Raw genomic sequence first — 19,270 nt, forward strand, 5'->3', positions numbered from 1 at the left:
TCGTTTTCCAGCGAGAGCCGCAGCTGCTCCAGCCGCGCTCTCCGGCGGAGGTGCAGCCGGCCGGTCGGCCAGACACGATGTGTGCGATAGTCGCGAGCTTTCTCATCGCTGGGCGTGATTTGCGCTGGCCTCTGAGCGCCGTCTGCCGCCGCCTCGTTTCGTGTTGCCATCGCGGCCGGCACCGCCCGGCCGTTTGACCGAGCGTAAAAACAGGCGGGCGACACAAGGCCGCGCTGTCGGCGGTCGTGGCGCGCCTGATCCGATGGCGCCGCGGCGCCGGCCGTCGGGAGTGGCCGCGCGTCCGGACGCCGCGCCGAGGGGCCCGCGCTGGGGCGGCGGGGCCGCCGGACGCCACCAAGCTGAACTTGACGCTGGCGGCGCAGGCGGCTAGCAGTGTGTTCCAGTGTTTCACGAACCCCTGTGTTCGCAGGGCCTGGACGGCTCGAGCCGGCCGCTCCTTCAGTTCGGTTTGCGGGTCAAGTTCTACGTGGACTGCCACCTTCTTCTTAGGTGAGGCCTCTCGCCATCACCCGTACGCAGACCCCCCGCTGTGATGACCGCCGCTGCCGGCGCCTATGGGCCGCCAGCCTGCTGACGTGGTCGCTGCTGTGGTCCCGGTGCTGCCAGCGGTCGCGGGGACTGCGCCGCTGGCCATAGTGTCTGCCGATGCTCTCCTTGCGCCGTCGTGTCCGGCGCGACGGAATGTTCGCGCTGGCTTGCTTGCGCTGCTGCACCCCACCTTGTGCATCCTTATCACGCCCCGCGTCGCGTATCCTTTGTGTTAATCTCGCCTTGCCTGCATTTTCCCTTTCCTCTCTTCACTCCATCGCTCTCCTCGTCCGCGGTCCACCCCCGCCCCCCTCTCCGGGTGCTCCCTGCGTCCTCCCTGAAATCTCCCCCCTTCCCCCCCCCCCCCCACCTCCTCTCCAGGCCGAGCATGCCGGAAGCGGCGGCAGGCGCTGGCCGGTCGGCCGCCGTGGGACGGTCCCGGCGGCGCCTCTCGGCCGGCGCGCGGTCGGTGCACCGGCCGCGGCGGCGTGTGCCGACGGCCGCGCCCCCAGCACCGACCGCGCGCTGCACGCCCCTGCGCTCAGGGCCGGCCAGGGGCGGCGCCAGGCGGCGCGGCGCGGCGGCGTCCTCCGCGCGTCGACCGCGCTGCTGGCGCCGGCGGCTGCGGCCGCGGCCTTCGTGCCGGGCGCTGGCCGGCGCCTGCAGCCGGGCGGACGTGCCGCGCGCTCCTGCCCATGCAGGCACGGCAGCCGGTCGTGGCCGGCCCACCCGGCCGCCCGGCCGCCCGGAGACAGCGCTGTCGCCGGGCGCGTGCGTGCTGAGCGGCGCCGCCGGTCGCGGGCAGCCCCTCCCAGCTGCCGTCGGCGCACTGCGAACGCGCCGCGACGGATGGACGTCGTGTGTAGTCTGACGCGGCGGTACACCGGCACGCGCTGCCCGGCCGGCTTGCGGATGGGCGCAGTCACTCGGCCCCAGCGCCGTCCGCGCCCGACTTTACGGGGCAACAAGGTCACGGTGTTTTAACGGACACCCCGTCAGCCTCATGTCGTTTTTCAACTTCCTTGCTGAAGAAATCAGGACGTGTCGAAATCTAGGACATCACGGTGTTTAGAGTGCGCGTTCAGTCATGGTGCCAGGAGGGTTGGGGATGGGACGGGGTTGTTCTTAGGTGCTGCATTCGCTTCCTTGTTTTTGGTGGCTTTCGGGCGTGCCAGCTCCTGAGATAATTGCGCACCCGATGCCAGGCTATTTCACTGTTAACACATTCGGGGCGATGCTAATTTGTGCCCCCGTGCTCCTCCAGCCCTTTCCTCTCCCACCTTCCCACGCTGCACCGCAACCCAGCCACCGGTGCAACTCAGCGCGACTTGCAGCTTGAGCCCGGCGGCTCCACATCCGCGTGCTTCACCCGTCTGGCTTCAGTTCTGCGACGTCGGACCCTCCAGGGGCCAGACCTCCCCTTGGGGTAGCCGACGCTCTCCCCTCCCTTGAGGCAACGGGTGGATCAGCCTGCACCGCTGCGTGTGAGGGAACCCTCCCCGCCTGCTGGTCTGGAGACGGAGCCATGGGCGCCACTGTGGGATGCGACACTCTCTGTGTGTGCTTCCAGAGACGGCATCACCCGACACCCCAGTGTGTCCCTCCAGGGACGGCTTCCGGAGACGGCATCACCCGACCCCCTTACGTGTCCCTCCGGGGACGGCATCACCCGAACCCCCTGCGTGTCCCTCCAGGGACGGCATCACCCGGCACCCCTGTGTGTCCCTCCAGGGACGGCATAATCCGGCACCACCGTGTGAGCTAACCCTGTACATGTGTCCTTGCAGGGACCGGGTCAGCCGACACCACTACTACCTTCAGCTGCGGGAGAACGTGCTGGTGCACCGCCAGATGTGCGGTCAGGAGACGTGCCTGCTGCTGGCCGCCTGGGCGCTCCAGGCCGACGTCGGCAACTACCGCGAGGGCGCCGGCAGGGCTTACTTCCAGCCGGCCGAGTACTTCCCCAAATGGGTGAGTAGTCGGCGCAGTGAAGTTTCTGTGTTTTGGTGCAGGAGGAGCAAGGGATGGGCCGAAACATGTCCCCGAACCTAGGCCAAAAACTGGAAGGTTGCGGATTTGGCGCCTTTTTATTCAGGGTTAAAGTAGATGAACCGAAATGATAGTCCGGTTAGTCATACACGAAGCTCAGGCAACTGCAGACGAGGGTCCGGGTGGCAGGATTTATGCGTTGTCAAGTCATGGTGACCAGCACGTCTGTGAGACCTGCACATTACATAACACCGCGATTCAGTGCACGCTTGCCGGACGGACAGGTGTATTCAGCAATGTTTACAACTGCGCAGTTTTCACAGTATTCCCACCAGATAAATCAGTTGCGGTTGTCTGCACTTTGTGTACGGATGTGCACGGTCCGCCTGGGCGCCGAATCAGCGCGTTCCCACCGGGGCGGAGACGAGCGCCGGTGGCGAGCGTCGTCGGTGCGCTGGCGGGAGCCGCGGGCGGCGTCGGGTCGTGCCGCCGGCCCGTTCCGCCCGCCGGCGGCCGCGTCCCCACGGCTGGGCCGAGCGCGCGCGGCGCGATCGAACGCGGCCACACGAGCGCTGCTCGTGTTTAATTAATGCGGCGACCGCACACATCCGCCGGCGGCGGCCGTCCGGGTGGCGGCGCTTGTGTTTCTCACACGGCGCGCTTCATTGACGGCCTCATCAGCGGCTAGTGACGGCGCGTCACGTGACCGGCTGTGCGACCGACGTGCGCCTGTGAGCGGCGCCGCCTGCGGGCGGGGAGGGGGCGCGGCGGGCGCGTCACGTCCGCAGTCTGTCGGACTATGGTACAGCTGCTGGATCGCGGCTCTGCACGTTTTCTGAGCGCAGCGCAGGTCCCCGGCTTGCGTCTGGTTTGGCCGGGCAAGTGGCGTTGAATCGGAGGCCGACCATCATTGGGACCGGACGGCGACAAACATTAGGCGATCGACAGGGTCACCTCGCGTTCGGATCTCCTGGCTGGGTCCAGAAAAGTTAGCTCTTTTGTGATTTTCTGTCATCTGCGATATCTGTGCATGCGTCTGCTTTGATATTAAGTTGCATGGTATAACACACATATAAAACATATTTTTTCGCGAATCCCTTAACTATCCGGCAGATTAGTTTGCCGCCGGGCGTGTGTCATCCTACGTCGCCACAATATGCATGATACTACAGCACCATCATGCTCACATAACCAAAGTCTCTTGTATGCTATCAAACCGATATAAATTTGCATATACACTTGTACAGTTTACGAACTTCGAACCTCGCATTTATAGTGCCTAGGGAATGATCAAGATAAGCACTTTTATTTCTTCGCCAACGAAAGAAAATGTAAGTCCTTGAATTTTTCATGAAATACATGCAGTATTACCGAGCACTTGGCCACTTCCTGAAACTCTCAGTGTCAGTGTTGACACGCTACTCAGTCGACTCATTCTGAAATCACCGGCGACACGCTTTATTGGGCTTCTCGCTTAACGCTTCCGTCCCACTGTCCCGCTGTGGCCAGCTCGCCGCGGAGCCGAACCGTCCGCGGGCGAGTGATAGCCCACCAACCTACGACAACATGCCCACCGCTGCGTGTGGGGTGGTAACTCACCGCCGGCCGCTGGCCCGCTGGGACCCGGCCCGTCCCTGAGCGACCAGCCGGCCAGACTGGCCGTACACTGACCGCAAAGTGCGGAAGGGCTCACACGGGGTGCAGCGAGCGCCGGACCGAATGCGCCGTTCGCAGGTGACCATCCGTGTACATGATTGCTCCCAGTCGTAAAGCTTGCCCCCCCCCCCCCCCTCTCTTGCCGGGAGTGCAGGGTGTAGTTTTCACTTTAGCTCAGCCACGGGTCACCGGGTACCAAGGTGACGTCACAAAAATGGGGTCAGCAAGGGTGACGTTAATAAGCGTAAGGCACGGCAGCTCGCATGAGAACGCCGGCTACCGTGAGGTCCATGGCTGCGCCTTGCCCTGGTCCCAGAGAGATGTCAGCAAATCGCGCCCTGGACCCTCCGGACAGAGACAGGACATTTCCTGTTTCCATATCTCATGGTTTTTGGCGTCTTAGTTTTGGTCAAAACTGTCCCACTTTTTTCGCGCTTTGCTTGATATTTATGTCCTTTGTTTGTGACTTCCTTACTTCGACATGATATTGCTTTCCCTCTGACACATCTTACTTAATGTTGCCGCCTATTACACTATCTCACTTGGCCTTTACGAAGCCTTACCGTACTCTGTCGAACTTTGCGTAACGTCATGTGACTGCCGTGACTGCCTGACTCCCTGTGCCGCTGTCTGAGCCCCCGTACCCTGCCTGGCACCACGTGCCACCGTCTGACGCCGCCGGGCTCTGTCGCAGCTGATCACCAAGGTGGGCGTCGACTACATCCTGGACCACACGCCGCCGCTTCACCGCGACAACATGGACATGCCGAAGACGGAGGCGGAGCTAGCCTACATCAAGGAGGCGTCTGCGATGGAGGCGCCCCACAACCTGCACCTCTACCGACTCAAGCGGCGGAAATCTGAGCCTTCCGGCTCTATCCTGCTCGGCATCTGCCCCAACGGCATCGAACTTTATGAGGTACGGTCGGCGGCGGAGTTTTGCCGCGAAAGACGTCACTCGGCTGCTCTTTCGACGAGCATGGTAACAAACCCAAGAGGCGTCAAGCGAGCGCGCTTGAGCGGCATTGAATACAGGGCGCTTCGGGGGACTGTCTAGCTGATTCTGTTGTCCAGTCGACCCATTGCGAAAGCGGAGCGTTTCCGCCTGAGAAGCGTAGCACGACGTGCGTGGGCAGCATAGAAGACAACGCTCTTCACCTGCGTTAAAGTGGTGCCGGTGTGGGGTCTGCACGGCGCGGAAGCGGCATTGTAGGCCCTAAATACGAGGCTAGTAGTAATTGATGTCATTGGGCTTGGTTAGCCGTGAAGTAATTGACCCACATAGTGTCCGTAATTGGAAGCAGTTGTGGGCAGTCTTCGCCGGTGCTGCCGATTTAACAGGCCTCTGGCTTGTTTAGCCCCCGCCTGCACAACACCCCGCAATGCATCGGCGCCCGCAGCGACAAGTGCTAGCGCCAGCCCCGCCGCCGCTGCCCTCGCCGTAACGGCTTGTAAACAGACATCGACCGTAAGCGCCGGAGTTGCTGTGACGCGATTCGCCGGGCGTCAATCTTGTTTACCAGACAGCCGCTCCCAAACGGCCGTAAACCTCTCCGGACGAGACATGGGCGCTCAGGCCGGCGGTAAAACCCGCAGGGATGCCCTCGCAGTGCTAATTACGAACGCTAACAAACTCGAGTGGTGAGAGTGGCCGCCGGGTTGCACGATATCGCCGGCCATCATGTGCTCGGCCGGTGCTTCCCGCCGGCTGCGGGCCCGGGTGGTGTTCCTGTCCCGCAGGCTCGAGCCACACGGTATGCATGCTCACTGGAGTCCCATGTATCGGCTGGTATCTGGGCAGCACCGCCGGCTTCATTGTGCTTTCGTCACCTCGCACATTCCCGTGCGTGGTGCTTGGGCGTCGCCATGCGCTCCACTTCCTGACCAGTGCGCGGGTGGGCCGTGCGCCGCTCCGCGCTGCCCGCCATTCCACGCTCCAACCTGCGGCGCCGAAGCACCGCTGCGGTGACCAGCACGTGCCTCCGGTCGCGACTTCGTCTCCGGCCGCGCGCCGCTGCCAAAGCCGGGGCCGGGGCCGGAGCCGGAGCCGGAGCCGGCGCCGGCGGCACGCCGCGCCGGCTACCGTGCTACGTGCGCCGCCTTTGTCGCGCGCTCCGTGACGTGGCCGCCGCGGGCGGCGGCCGTGCCAGTTCCGCGCATGGCGCGCGGAGCTGCAGCGGCCGACCGCCATCGCGAGTAGCGGCCGCGGCGGCCGACCGCCATCGCGGGTAGCGGCCGCGGCCGGCCGGCGAGCTGTGAATAGGCGCCGCGCCGCGACGGGCTTACAATTAGCGCACGCGTGAGATGGTCGTAGTAAAAAGGCAGTAAATTAGGATCCGATTATGGTTTGTCGCAACGGTGCTTATTCGTCGTCATGGGTCGTAGTGTTAGTGATTCGTGGCGTGTCGAGCTCCTCGATGCTATGGTGTGGGGGCGTTGCAGTCTCCAGCGCTGGTGTCGGCCGGACTGTGTTTGGCTGGCCCGCTATCGCGATTCCCCGCGTGGAGCGGTGCAGTCCGCTAACTGGTTGCGAGTATCACTGTTCCTGCGCGCTATCTTACGGGACGGGAGGGGAGGGGGAGACGCACGCTTGCCTCCGCTAAGCGCCGATAAACTGGCGTCCAGTTATGATGCGGGCTCCTGCTGGACTGGGGGAGGGGGGGGGGACGTTAACCCCCATCGGACCGGACGACGTGTTGCGCACATCAGGACGGGGAGAAACACGGTCAGCGTGCCACGAAATATAGATGTCAGCGTCCCTAATCTGTAACGCAGCAGTTCCTCTTCGCATCAAACCGTCCTCCCGCACCGAGGACGGCCGTTCCTCACGCGCAGCCGGGGACGGGTACGGCCCTGTCGGAGCGGTGCGGGCGCAATTACCGGCAGCATGGCCGGGAACAAAGGGCGGCTCCGACCGGCAGTAATGAGCCCATCGGAATGTGGTCCGCCTTTGTCTCTGCGGCGGCCGTCTCGAGGCGCCCCCATTCAATCGGCGCTATTAGCTGCCAAAGCGGCGCGGGGCGCCTCACCTTGGAAACTATGCCGCGCGACAGGTGTCCGGCGGTGCGGCCGCCCCCAGATGGCCTGCGCAGCGGCAGAGTAGAGCGATGAGGTCGGCCGGTCGCCGCAGGTCGAGCTCGCCTCCCCCGGGTCCGCTATGGCCTCCGCCGTGCTCGCTGTGAACGTGAGCTATGAGCGCAGCAGCCATGAGCGCAACGAGCGCTGTGCCCTTCGGAGGAGCACTGAACGCCTGACTTCTGAATATGTGAGCAGTTGTCCGCGAGGGTCGACTGAAATAGGATGGGCTGAATTCGTACAGGTAGCCCTCCGCAGCGCCTCGGGACCTAGGCGCAGGAAGCGCTAGCGACTAAGTTGCCGTCGTGATCTGAGCGGAGAAATGAGCCGTTGCGAGCCAAAACTGCGGACCGGGACGGCGGATCGGGAACTGCAGCGCGTGGCCCCACTGCAGTTCTCCGTAGCCCGAGCGCGGACCGGGCAGCGGCGACGGGCCTTCTCCGCCGGCCACCACCTGCACTCCGTCGCTCTCCGGCGGCAAGCGACCGTCCACGCTTTCACTCACCAATTCATAAGGCTGGGAAAACTATGCCGGTGTGAAATTGTAGCTGTATGAGAGGCCATTAATTTGGTGCGGGCCTCGCTGCCGGCGCGGAGCGTTGCGCCGCGCCCGCCGCGGGCCTCTGTGCGCGCTGCCTGATATCATGGCCCGTGAAATGAAAAGCGCCGGGGGTGCCGGCCGCGCGCGGCCGCCGCTTGTTCTCACATGCGGTCAAACTCGCAACATGCTTATCGGCGATATGCACTAATTGTGCGCAGCAGCGCGCTCCGGGCCGCTTCTGCGTCGTGCTTGTCGGCAGCGGTCAAAGCGTCATGCGGTCGGTGGTGAGCCGACAGAGCGTCTCACGCGGCTTCTGGTTTCAGGAGGAGAAAAACAACGCACGGAAGCTGCTGGCGTCGTTCGTGTGGACCAACATCAACAACTTGACGTTTGAGGTGAGCTGCACGACGGCGGAACGGACTCCGTGCCATCACGGTCGATTAACCCAGCTGGGGCAGGCCCGTGCCGCAGAACGGCCCGCTGGAGCGGCGGCGTTCGCGGATAGTGCACCATTACCGAGCACCAATAGCTCACGGAGGCCGGGCGGCCGGCGGCGCCGCTGCCGGCTATTCAAATATGGAGCCGGACGGCCGGCCGCTCCCAGCCGCTTCCCAGAACGGCGGCGTTCGCGCGTCGGACCGCTGGGCGCGTTCGACACGGCGCTGCGCCGTCCGAAACGGCAGTCGCCGCCGCCGCCGCCGGAGCGGGAACTTTCCTGAATGGAGGTGTCCAGCCGCGCGGGCGCTTTGGAGGACGGCGGCCGCGCGGGCCCAAGAATGCGGCCTTGCCGCGCCGCCGCGCCGCCGCGCCGCCGCGCCGCGCCAGCACCGCCGCTCGCGCGCCACGGCCGCCGCGCCGCCGCCGCCGTCGGCGGCCGGGCCAGCGTCGTAATTTAACTGTTTGTCCGGCGGGCCGGCGCCGCCGCCGGCCAGACGTTATACTTGCAAACGACAGCGAGCGCCGGTAAAATACGAGCGGGCGTCACGCGGCGGCCGCCGCCGGCTGCATGGCCGACCGGCCGGCAGCCCTGCACGTAAAGTGGCGAGGAATGCCATCCTCCGGGCTGGCTGCTCCCGGCAGGCCGCCGTGCGTTGGCCGGCGCTAGCCGAAGCTGCGCCCGGCCGCCAGGGCTGGCGCGCAAGCCAGCTGCGGTATGGCGGCGGCCAGGTTTCGTCCAGACGGCTATCACATGCTTCACGCTTTCGTCGTCGGTCGTCTCGTAAAAGTGGCTTTTGTCCGCGCGGTCGTATCGATGCCACATCGAACAAAGGCCCCAAAGTCGCTGACACGCTCCCAAAAGGCTGGGGGTATTTTGTTTACATCTCCTTTGTGCCATACGTCAGGCGGCCGTCCGAGATAGCATCGCTGGAGACCTTTTCGCCCCTATCTGCCTCCGATCTGTGACCCTGGCATCTCTTCCCATTACTATTCAGCTCGCCATGTATTGTCCACTTGTCACCTCCCCCTGGTCCGTCTAAGATAAAACATTGGTCTCCTCTGGCGATTTTTCTCAGCCCGGTGGCGTCTTTCGGCGCGCACCTCCGATTCGGGAGACGCCGGCTCCGCGGCGCGCCAGCGCCCTCGCCTTACCTGACCCGCGCTGTCCGCATCACCGGAGGGCCAATGAGGCGTGAACGCTGCGCCGCGCCGCGATTGTATCCAGGCAATTGTGCGCATTCGGCGCGTCAGCGCCGAACCCGGCCCGAGTCGGCGCCTGCGCCTTCCAGAGGGTCGCTGGGCGACTCCGCACGGCCGTCGCGACTCGTATCAAACACCAGTCGGGCAGCTGGTTGGGCCGAACGAGTTCCCGGCGGCGCTGGCGGCCGGCGCGGCTTTGTCGACCGGCCGGCCGGCCGGCTGGGCCCCGCTAACCTTGACGCAGGAATGCACAGTCGTACTTGCGTCTGGCCAGGGAGGAAGCGGCCCATGAGCCGGCGCACCGGAGCGTTCACGGCGAGGTGGCGCGCCGGCATCGTTGTCGGTTCGGCCGAGGCGCGCGTCCATAACGGCACGCAGCCAGGCGAGAAGGGCGGAGGGTGGCTTGCCGCCCCACGTGGCGCGCGCGGGCGAGAACGGAGCGCCGTGGTGGAGCGGAGCGGACGTCGGGCTGGATCGGTGGTGCGGTGAGGTGGAACGCCGCAGGCACGTTCTTGACGGCACTGGCTTGCCGTGATGTACTGCGCTCAAAGGCGTAATGTTTCGCTCGCTTCTCCGCAGCCTTTCCTCCGCCGAAAAACCAGGTAGGCAACGTTTCATACTGCATAGAAGACATCATCATTTCACAAGTAAATGCTGCTTGTGCAGCGTGGTCCGTAAGCGCCGCATGTTGGTCCTTTCCTGATGACCTCATCAGCACAGGTCATACTAAGTCACCGTCGTTGCCAGCGTGCGCTTCACGTGCGCGCCGGTGAGCCTGGAAGCCGGCCGTGCCGAGCTCGCCTGGACCGGGGCACGCCGGTCGCACGGGCTCGGCCGCGGCTCGCACCGTGCCGAGCTGCTTCGCCGCGCAGGAGCCGACCACATGAGAACCAAACAGCCCCGTGGCACGACCTTTGCCCTGGTCAAGGGCAGCGGGGCGGCGCAGGCCGCTGCACGCTCCGCTCCGGCCTGAGCTGCGTTGATCGCCTGCCGGCGGCTACGGGCACCTCCAGCCCGCGGAGACCGCTTGCTGCCTCGCGCGCGGGTGCTGTTCCTGACGCACGCCGATGGACTTCGGCCCGTCACCCGGCTCTCTGTTGGTCATGGCGTCGGCGGACCCTGAGCGGGCCACACGGTCGGCTCCCAGACGCACACGGCTGGACTTTGGCAGCGGAGCCGCGCCGGCGGCCTTGCTTTTTCTCGGCCGGCGCTGTTGTGCCGCTTAGCGCCGCCGTCCTGGCAAATAGATCCGGGCGTAAAAAGGGCCGGCGCTCGCCGTTTTTCGTCCCTGAGCCGCGACGCCCTCGCGCTGGAATGTCTGCAGTCACTCCGGCAACATGTGCCGTTGCTTCAGCTAGCAGACAAGAGTCCCTGTCAGCGTGGTCTCGCGCCCCAGCTATGACTGGAGCTCTAGGCTGTTGCGGACCCTTAATCCCCCGGATGACGCTCGTCTCTTCCTTTCTCCTTCCCTCTCCTCTCCACACCGCTCCATTTCACTCCACTCCACTCCGCTCCATTCCATGTCAGCCCAGCCCACTGCCTGGGCTCCGGAGGCCACGCGGCCTTCGCTCCGGGGCCGCGCGGCCTCGGTCGGGGCCGGAGTGGGCGGCGGTGGGTGGCGGCCAGTCAGATGACCCGTCTGGTATGCTGCCCCGCGGCCTCTGTTTTTCCGCCGGGCCGGCGGCCGGGCGAGGTGTTTGTCTTCCGACGACCCGAGCCCGGGGGACGGCCTCCGCCTCCGCCTCCGACCCGTCAGGAATCGGGTTGGAATGGGATTGGTGCGGGGCGCCGCTGGCACTCCGGCACTCCGCGGAACTCCGAGTGGACGCCGGCGCCGGGACTGGCTTTGGCGTGGGTGGCAACTCTCCCAAAAACAGCCCGCCTTACCGGACGACCGAGCTTGAAAGCTATCGGGACGATCTAAAAAGAGCGTAATGTGAAAACGGGGCGAATTTCATCGCAATGGGCGATCTCTGGCGGCTCGCCACACCAAGGTGTCTGTCGGAATGCTGTTTTTACCGGTGTCATTCAGTCGGATCACAGCGTACCTGTCTGGTGGTAACCGCACCTGTTACCAGCGTACCTGTCTGGTGGTAACCCACAACTGATCACCGTGACCTGGTTTCAGAAAAAGAAGTTCGAAATTGGAGCGCTCACCCAGAAGTTTACTTTCTACACCGGACACGACGAGAAATCGAAACACCTGTTCCTGCTCTGCAAGGAGATCCACATGTTCACGCAGTCGCTGAAGGAACGCCTGGCGGAGATCAAGCAGAATTCATACGAAGGTGAGCTTTCGGTGATGCGGGCCGTTTTAAGTGCTGTTGTCACCTCGAATACGCGCCAGGCACTGTTTTGTTTTCGTTTTCACTGCTTCAACCGGGCACGAAACTCCAGGGCAATCAATGCCCCAATATCACGATCATGGCACGATGTGAACTCGTTAGTCTCGCGTACGATTCGTCGCCACGAGCTCAAAGTCCACCTTGCGACCCACTGGTGCCCCGAGCCGCCGGCTGCCACGCCTGCGCCGTGTTCCTCTGTCTGGTGCAGATATGGCACAGGACCGGCCGGCGACCAGCGTCTGGCGGCAGACCAGCTCCGTGTCCGGCGGCGGACGTATAGTTGTCATGCAGGGTTTTGTCGTGCCTGCTGCAGTCTGCAAGCTGCGATGCCATCATAGACACACACACGCCGGCGACCCTGACTCAAGACGCGGGCCGCCATGTTGTTCAAACAGGCTCGTGGTCTTGTAGCGGCATCCGGTGGACACGCGTCTTATCTGAAGTCCTGGGTACATACACTTTTGTCGCGTAACAGGACATTTTTACAGACGCGGTGCACGTTTTCCATGACTTGTTTCTTGGCATGAAGTCCTGCTAATTCGACCGACGCGGCACTTCCCTTATGATTAGGGCTGAGCCCTTTAAGTCTGTGGTTCAGCGAAAATCGTCATTGCATGACAAAACATGACAATTGGTAATGGGTGCCGTCTGCGCCTGGTTTTCATCAGCATCAAGGACATCTGATGTTTTGGGAACGGCGACAACATGGCACCGGGATATCCCATGTGGGAACCTCCGTTCTGGACCGCTACGGTTGACGGGCACCGATGTGTGCTTCCGTAAGCAGGGAGAGGAACCCGTTTCACATAATCCAGCTTGTAAATGTAGCCGCCGACTATTCAGGTGCGCCGCTGGACGCTGGAAGCAAACAGGCATTGCTCAGCGGACCAGGCAAGCGTGCATAATGGTATTATTCACTTGTCTCGCGGTTCCGGCCATTTCTGCGGTCTCCTGGCGCGCGAGGCCTTCCGTGGGCTCCCGAATCGCTGACACAACACCTGCACAGGAGCGCTCTCACGCCCAGTGTCCAGCGGGCGCCACCGCGCACCCCACGCGCCGGACAGTGTTTCGCAGCGGGGCGGGCGCCGGCGCCCCGCCGGTGTGCGCCTCTGTTTACCATCTGCTCGCGGCGTCTCGGCGGCCGGTAGAGCTGCCGGTTTGTGACCCGTAAAGCCCGTCGGTGCCGCGCTCCGGCCGCTCGCCGGTGCAGCGCTGGGACTGTGACGTCACGCGGCGGTGTCTTGTCTGGCAGAGCGGCGGAGTCTGGGCGGATCACTGCAGTTCGCCGGCGTGCTGCGCTCCGGCTGGGAGTACCTGAGCAAGCCGGGCAGCTCAACTGACCAGCGCGTCTCCGTCATCTCCAACACGTCGTCCAACACCACGTCCGGCATCGTCTCCGACCGGACCGTCCAAAGTCTCGACGAAAGCGATGGTGAGGCTCGGCAAGCGGAAGAGCTTGCTTTTAGGCCGGCGCGTATCGCGGAACCCAGCGCCTCCGTGCGCCCTGGCCAGTCGGGTGAACGGGCGTCCCTCCGCCAGCGGGTACCGCCAGGCGGCGAGGGGCGGGAAGCGCATGCCCATCGCGAGGTGCAGAACCTCACCGCCCATCACCGCCTGAACCGATAACAATGTCCGTCGTGTGGCGGGCGTGGCGTGGCGCTCCCTCGCGGCGGCCGTGAGCTCGACGAGCTCGTCCGGCGGGGCGGCTGCCGGCCGCCATTCGTGAGTCACGCGTGGTCCGCCGCGCGGCGCTCGCCGGCGCCGGCTCCATTCACTGAGTCGTGACGCCGGACGTTGCAGATGACCTGCAGAGCGAGATCATGATCAACTCGCCGCCGGCCGAGTCCGTGGAGAGCGGCATGGACTCGCTCACCCGCTCGCTCTCGCAGCTGGACTCGGCTTCGCTGCGCTCCTCCCAGAGGTCACCGACAGGTCAGTCACGACGCCGGCAGCGCGCCGCGGCAAGGGCGGGCCTGTGCTGTGAGAGTGGTTCAGGCCGAGAGGAAAGCGAAGGTTATGAGAACTGCAAAAGCTTCCAATACTAACTGTTCTTTCCCGTGAGAATCGCGGCGCCCTGCTGTCGTTGGCTGCCGCGTCTGCGGCTGCCTTGCATTGGCGAGCGTCCGCGCCACCGTCGCGGCTCCCACCAGTCGGCTGCGTGCTGGCTGTGTGCCGGGCGCAGCGTGGCCGACTCCTCGCCGCCCCGTGCTGACCGGCGCGCCGACTTCGTTCCAGTGGAGGAGGACACGATCCCTGCGCCGCGCTGTCTCACTGACAGCGTCCAGGCGACCGCGACCTCCTCCCGGCCGTCGCTGGCGACAACGGCGACGGCGGCAGCAGCAGCAGCGGCGGCTGCGGCGGCCGCGGCAGCGTCCGCCGACGGGGCGCCCCAGGACGTCAGCCGCACGGGCAGCGTGCACAGCTCGTCGTCGCAGCACTCGGCGTCGACCGTCCGCTCCCGCTACTCCCTAGTCAAGCTGCCGGCGCAGGCGGTGCACACGGTGCTCGGCGGCGCGCCGGCGTCCGGCTGCGCACACGCGCAGAAGGGCATGTTCTCGTCGCCGGCCAACTGCTGCAGCACGTGCGTGGAGGACGATACAGTGTCGGTGTGCAGTGACGAGGCGGCCGGCCCGGGCAGCCCGTGCGCCGCGTGCCGGGCGCGGACACGAAAGGGCGCCGCCAAGGCGGAGGAGCGGTGCTCGTGCGGCGCCGGCAGCGCTGGCAGCGACGGCGCGAGCGTCAACTCGAGCAGCACGCTGAACGCGCGCCAGGGAGATTCGCCGCGCCACGCGGCGTCCAGCTCGGCGGCGTCGGAGAGCCTCAGCCTGCAGCACCTCTCGCAGGGCAGCGTGGCGAGTGGCGTCAGCGCCGCCAGCACCGCCGACTCGACGCGAGCGCTGGACGACGGCGACGACGCCGCCTCGCTGGCGGCCGACTCGTCCGTGTACAACCTGTCCGAGGACTACGCGGCGCTCGACGCCACCGGCAGCGACTTCGCGCCGTTCTACAAGGCGGCGGCTGGCGGTGGCGTGCCGGCGGCGTCGGCCGAGGATGAGGACGCGACGGCAGCGGACAATGTAAGCGTGCGCAGCGGCGCTTCGGCCACGTCCAACTCCAGCAGCCAGGCGGCCATCGACTACAGCGTCCACTCTGCGCACACGTCGGTCGGCTCTGTCATCACGACGCCCGGCTCGTTCCCGCGCAAGACAACTGTGTCCAGCACGTTCGACACGGACAGCGACTACGTGCAGGTGCCGTACGACAGGCACGGCCAGTTTCGCATCGCCGAGACGGGGGCGACGCCCACGGCCGTTTCCATGGCGACGGTGACGACGGTGACGCGCGTCGGCCTGGCGCAGTCGTGCCAGACAGCCGAGGCGGACGAGCCGCCACCGCCGCCGGCGCCGGCCGCGCCGCCCACCGTCGGCGCGCCGCCGCGGCCGCCTGCCGCCGACGCGCCGCGCATCGTCTCCGTCCCGGCGGCGTCGGCGCCGCCCTCCAGCGAGGCGCCGGCGCGCTTCATCACCACGCGGCCGCTGATTACTGTGTTCCGCGCGCACGCCAGCGCCGCCGTCACACAGACGCCGAGCTTCGCCGAGCTGACGCTGGGCCGGGCCCGGGCGCGGCTGCCGGCCGGCGGCGTGCCGCGTTTCGTCGGCCGGCTGGAGTCCGGCTCGCCGGCCGGCGCCATGCCCGTCAAGCCGAAGCCGGTGCACGCGGCGCTGCCGGCGCGGCCCGGCTCGCTGCCTGTCATCCGCGGCAACAACTACCTGGACGTGCGCGCGTCGCACCCGGCGCTGGCGCCGACCGCCGGCGCGCCGCAGCTCTACGCCAACCTGGAAACGGCTGGCGGCGCGCCGGCCGCCCAGCAAGTGTACGCCAACCTGGCGGCGGCGGCAGCGGCGGCGCGCCTGCAGCAGTACGACCTGGCGGCGGACGTGCCGCGGCCCGGCCTGGCCACCGTTTACATCAACCAGGTGACACAAACGCAGATCGAGCAGTTCCAGCGGCAGCTGCTCTCCGACTCGGACTACGTCATCTACCCGCTCAAGGACCCGGACATCAGCCGGCAGGAGTACATGGACGCCAAGGACTGCAGCCTGGTGGCGGGCGGTGCTGGCTGCCTGCCGCCGCCGCCGCCATACCGCGCGCCCAAGTTGAGCTCGCAGTACCGCAGCACGCCGACCGTGGCCGCTTCGCTGTACGGCAGCACGCACGCGTCCAGCGCCTCCAGCCTCAACCAGACGTACAGCTCGGCGTACTCGGTGTCGGACCGGCTGGACGGGCTGCGCCGGCGACAACACCACCTCAGCAGCCACTCGCTGGCCTCCAACGGCACGTACCCGTCGTCGGCCAGCCTGTCAGGCAGCTGCGAGCCCTACTCGGACGTGGAGCTGTACCGCGCGGCGCTGCTGGCGCGCGGCCACCGTCGGCCGGCCGGCGTCGTGCGCGCCAAGTCGGACGACAATCTGCTCTCGTCGTCGGCCGACTTCCTGGCATCGCGCACCCTGCACGGCCGCCCGCCGCCGCCCTACAGCCAGGTGAGCTGGCGCGGGCTCGTTCTCGCCTGTCGTCGCCGGTCGTCCGGCGCGCGTCCTGCGGCCCAGCCGAGCTGCTTGCGCGAGCTTGTATGTTTGCGTGGAATGTGAGCTCCACGCTATCAGTCATGCTCCGCTCACCCAGCTACGCTGCTGGCTGCATTTGCTGGCAAGATCATTTAGTTGGCATTTAGTTGGCCGCATTTGCTTGCAAGCTACGATGGTGTGTTGATATAGCGTGCATGTGATACTCCTGCCTCCTGTACATTGCCTCCAACTATATGTCCTACCTTCACAGGCACGAGCCCAGGTGTCCCAGCACTACAGCGTGTCCCAGACGCTCCCCAGCCAGCTGATGTTGCAGCGTCAGCAGCAGCAGCAACAACAACAGCAACAGCAGCAACAGCAGCAACATCAGCAACAGCATCAGCAGCAGCAGTCTGCAGCCACGGTGAGCCAGCAGACGCTGCTGAAGCACCAGCAGCTGATCCGGCGTCACCTGGAGCGGATGAGCCAGCAGGCGCCGGCGTCGCGCGGGACCGCCGCGCTGCGAACGTCGCCGGCCGCCCTGGCCAGCAGCCACCAGACGGCAGCAGCGCTGCACGGGCTCGGGCAACCGAACAGGAGTCTGCAGGCCGGTGTCCAGCAGCAGCAGCAGCAGCAGTACATTCAACAGCAACAACAGCAGTATGTACAGCAGCAGCAACATCAGCAGCAGTATGCACAACAGGAACAGCAGAAATTTGTAGAACAGCAGCAGCAATACTTGCAGCAGAAGCACCAGCAGTACATACAGCAGCAGCAGCAACAGCTGCTGCAGCAGCAACAGCAGCAGTTACAGCAGCAGCAGCAAAAGCAACTAGCAGCGCTGCAGCAGGAGCAGCAGCACAGCAGACAGCTGGCTGGCCAGCAGCTGGAGCAGCTGCAGCAGCAGCAGCAGCAGCGGGTGCTGGCGCAGCCGCTGGCGCCGGCGCCGGCGCTGCGGGACGACGAGCTGGACATGGACGGGCTGCGCGCCGCCAGCCGTGACATGGACCTACCGCTCATCTCTGCGCTCTTCAACGACCGGCTGCTGCGCCGCTCGGCGGCGGCGCGGCCGCGCACCTGGCACGAGACGGCCACGGTCGGGCCGCAGGCGGCGCCGCCGCGGCCGCCGGCGCACCCGGCCGCCGGCCAGCCGATCCTGGCGCGCCAGAAGTCGCTCGGCCTGCCGGCGTTCCCGCCGGCGCGCCGGCCCGGCAGTCAGCTGACGGCTGACGCGCCTGAGCGCCGGCCGTCGGCGACCAGCCATAAACACCCGCCGCCGCCGGCGGCGGTGGTACCCGCTCAACTTGTCAGTGCAAAAGGCGGCGCCAAGCGCGACGCGAAGCCGTCCGTTGTTCGGTGAGGCGGCTGCGCCGATCGGCGGTGCGCGCGCGCCGTGTTGTTTGTGTTTTGTGAAGCGGTTTATGTGTGTCGGAGCGCTCGACTGACGGCGGGGCGGTGCCGAGCCGCCGGGCAGTGGGTGGGGCTCGTGTCCAACACGGGCGGGGTTGGTTCTCACGTGACGACAATCACAGGGAGGGTGGGGAGGGGGCGGGGGTGTTGTCGGCGTCGGCCGTCGCCGTCGCTGGTGTTTCGACGAGCTCTTCGGGCGACAAGCTCTCTGATGTGTCCCACCGATTCTGACCGTTCTGCCTCGGCCCCGAACACGCCCCGCCGGGGTCATCTGTGGTCTGGGACCTGCCGCTGCGGGGCGGGCTGCGCCTGGGCAGGACCTCGGCGATCAAATAATCGACATTCCCTCCGCGTCTCGGTGGGCGCTCATCATTTCTGTGAATTGAACTCACCGCTCGCAGCCGTCCATAGGATTGTCGGCGCGCCGACTTTCGCTGGGTGCGCGGCTGACTGTATGTGTACAAATGTAGATACGGTGACATGCGTATGTGTGGATGTGATTAATAGTATTGCCGAGATGCGGCACTGGGCTGCCGCGCCCGCCGCGGCCGGCGCGGGAGAGCCGGAAAATACACGACACGTTCTCAAAGGAAGTCGGGTGTTTCTGCCCTGAGGGCGACAAAGAACGGAGGGTTTTCCGAACGATGAGCGGGTAGCAGTGGCGAATGCCGTCGTATCACTCACCGGGTCGGGAGAAACGAGGGTCATTAGCTGCTCATTGAATGGGTGCCTGTAAGACACCGTCTGCTGCAAGGCTAAATTTCGTAAACGTTTGGACGCCATATTGTACCAGCGCAGCTGTCGGGACGCTGCGGGAGGTTAGGGGAATGACTGCTATCGCACCGAAGCGTTGTCCAGTGCGCTGCCGGAACATCCACGTGTGTGACCTCTTGTGCACCGTCATAGCGCATGTTAAAATCATGTCATTACGTAACACAGGAAGAAAACAAGTGAGGGTTGGGCGGCTGGGACGCTAGATCTGGCTAAGCTGTCGGATACGGGCAATGAGTGAGAGCTTGGAGGGGATCGGGCATCACGCGGCGCCGGCCCGTGCGAAGCCGCGCGGAAAGGGTATGGATTACTGCGGACGGATGTGAGAATGTTAATCTCACCAAAATGAAGCAATGAAACAAGTAACGAACAATGGTGTGTATGACTCATATGTCATGAAGCTTGGTTTCGCTGGATGCTGCTTGCGGCTTCGCCTTCAATAGGGACATTATTTCTCCGCGCCTATTTTTATGCTGATGCCTTAAGTATGTGCTTCTTTCGCCAAATTTACTAGGAATAAGGACACAGCCGTCAGATTTTATCAAACCGGTTAAACGAAAACTTTTTCCCTCTGACCATCACATCATCTAACCAGTTTAAACATTGTGCCGGATATCTACGCCACTTTTATGATAAAGAACACAGATAATTTTTTGCAATGCTGACTCATTTACGCATTCGGTGAGCGTCTTACATCGATATTTTCGGTACTGTAATGACACGACACAGAA

General features: G+C 64.8%; 1 protein-coding gene across 1 annotated transcript in view; it reads left to right on the forward strand.

The window, feature by feature from the left end:
* LOC119098368 (protein expanded) overlaps nt 1–19,270 on the forward strand; it is a 61,816-nt gene that overhangs the window by 20,413 nt on the left and 22,133 nt on the right. Inside the window, exons 5-16 of the mRNA XM_037221290.1 lie at nt 431–510; nt 2,337–2,520; nt 4,889–5,113; nt 8,134–8,205; nt 11,577–11,736; nt 13,046–13,225; nt 13,594–13,725; nt 14,029–15,196; nt 15,296–15,407; nt 15,618–16,334; nt 16,630–17,154; nt 17,290–17,454. Coding sequence (XP_037077185.1) covers nt 431–510; nt 2,337–2,520; nt 4,889–5,113; nt 8,134–8,205; nt 11,577–11,736; nt 13,046–13,225; nt 13,594–13,725; nt 14,029–15,196; nt 15,296–15,407; nt 15,618–16,334; nt 16,630–17,154; nt 17,290–17,454 — 3,720 coding nt within the window. The remainder of the gene's footprint in view (nt 1–430; nt 511–2,336; nt 2,521–4,888; nt 5,114–8,133; nt 8,206–11,576; nt 11,737–13,045; nt 13,226–13,593; nt 13,726–14,028; nt 15,197–15,295; nt 15,408–15,617; nt 16,335–16,629; nt 17,155–17,289; nt 17,455–19,270) is intronic.

Source organism: Pollicipes pollicipes, unplaced genomic scaffold (assembly GCF_011947565.3).
Source record: "Pollicipes pollicipes isolate AB1234 unplaced genomic scaffold, Ppol_2.1 Scaffold_2555;HRSCAF=2994_pilon_pilon_pilon, whole genome shotgun sequence".
Classification (NCBI taxonomy): Eukaryota; Metazoa; Arthropoda; class Thecostraca; order Pollicipedomorpha; family Pollicipedidae; genus Pollicipes; species Pollicipes pollicipes.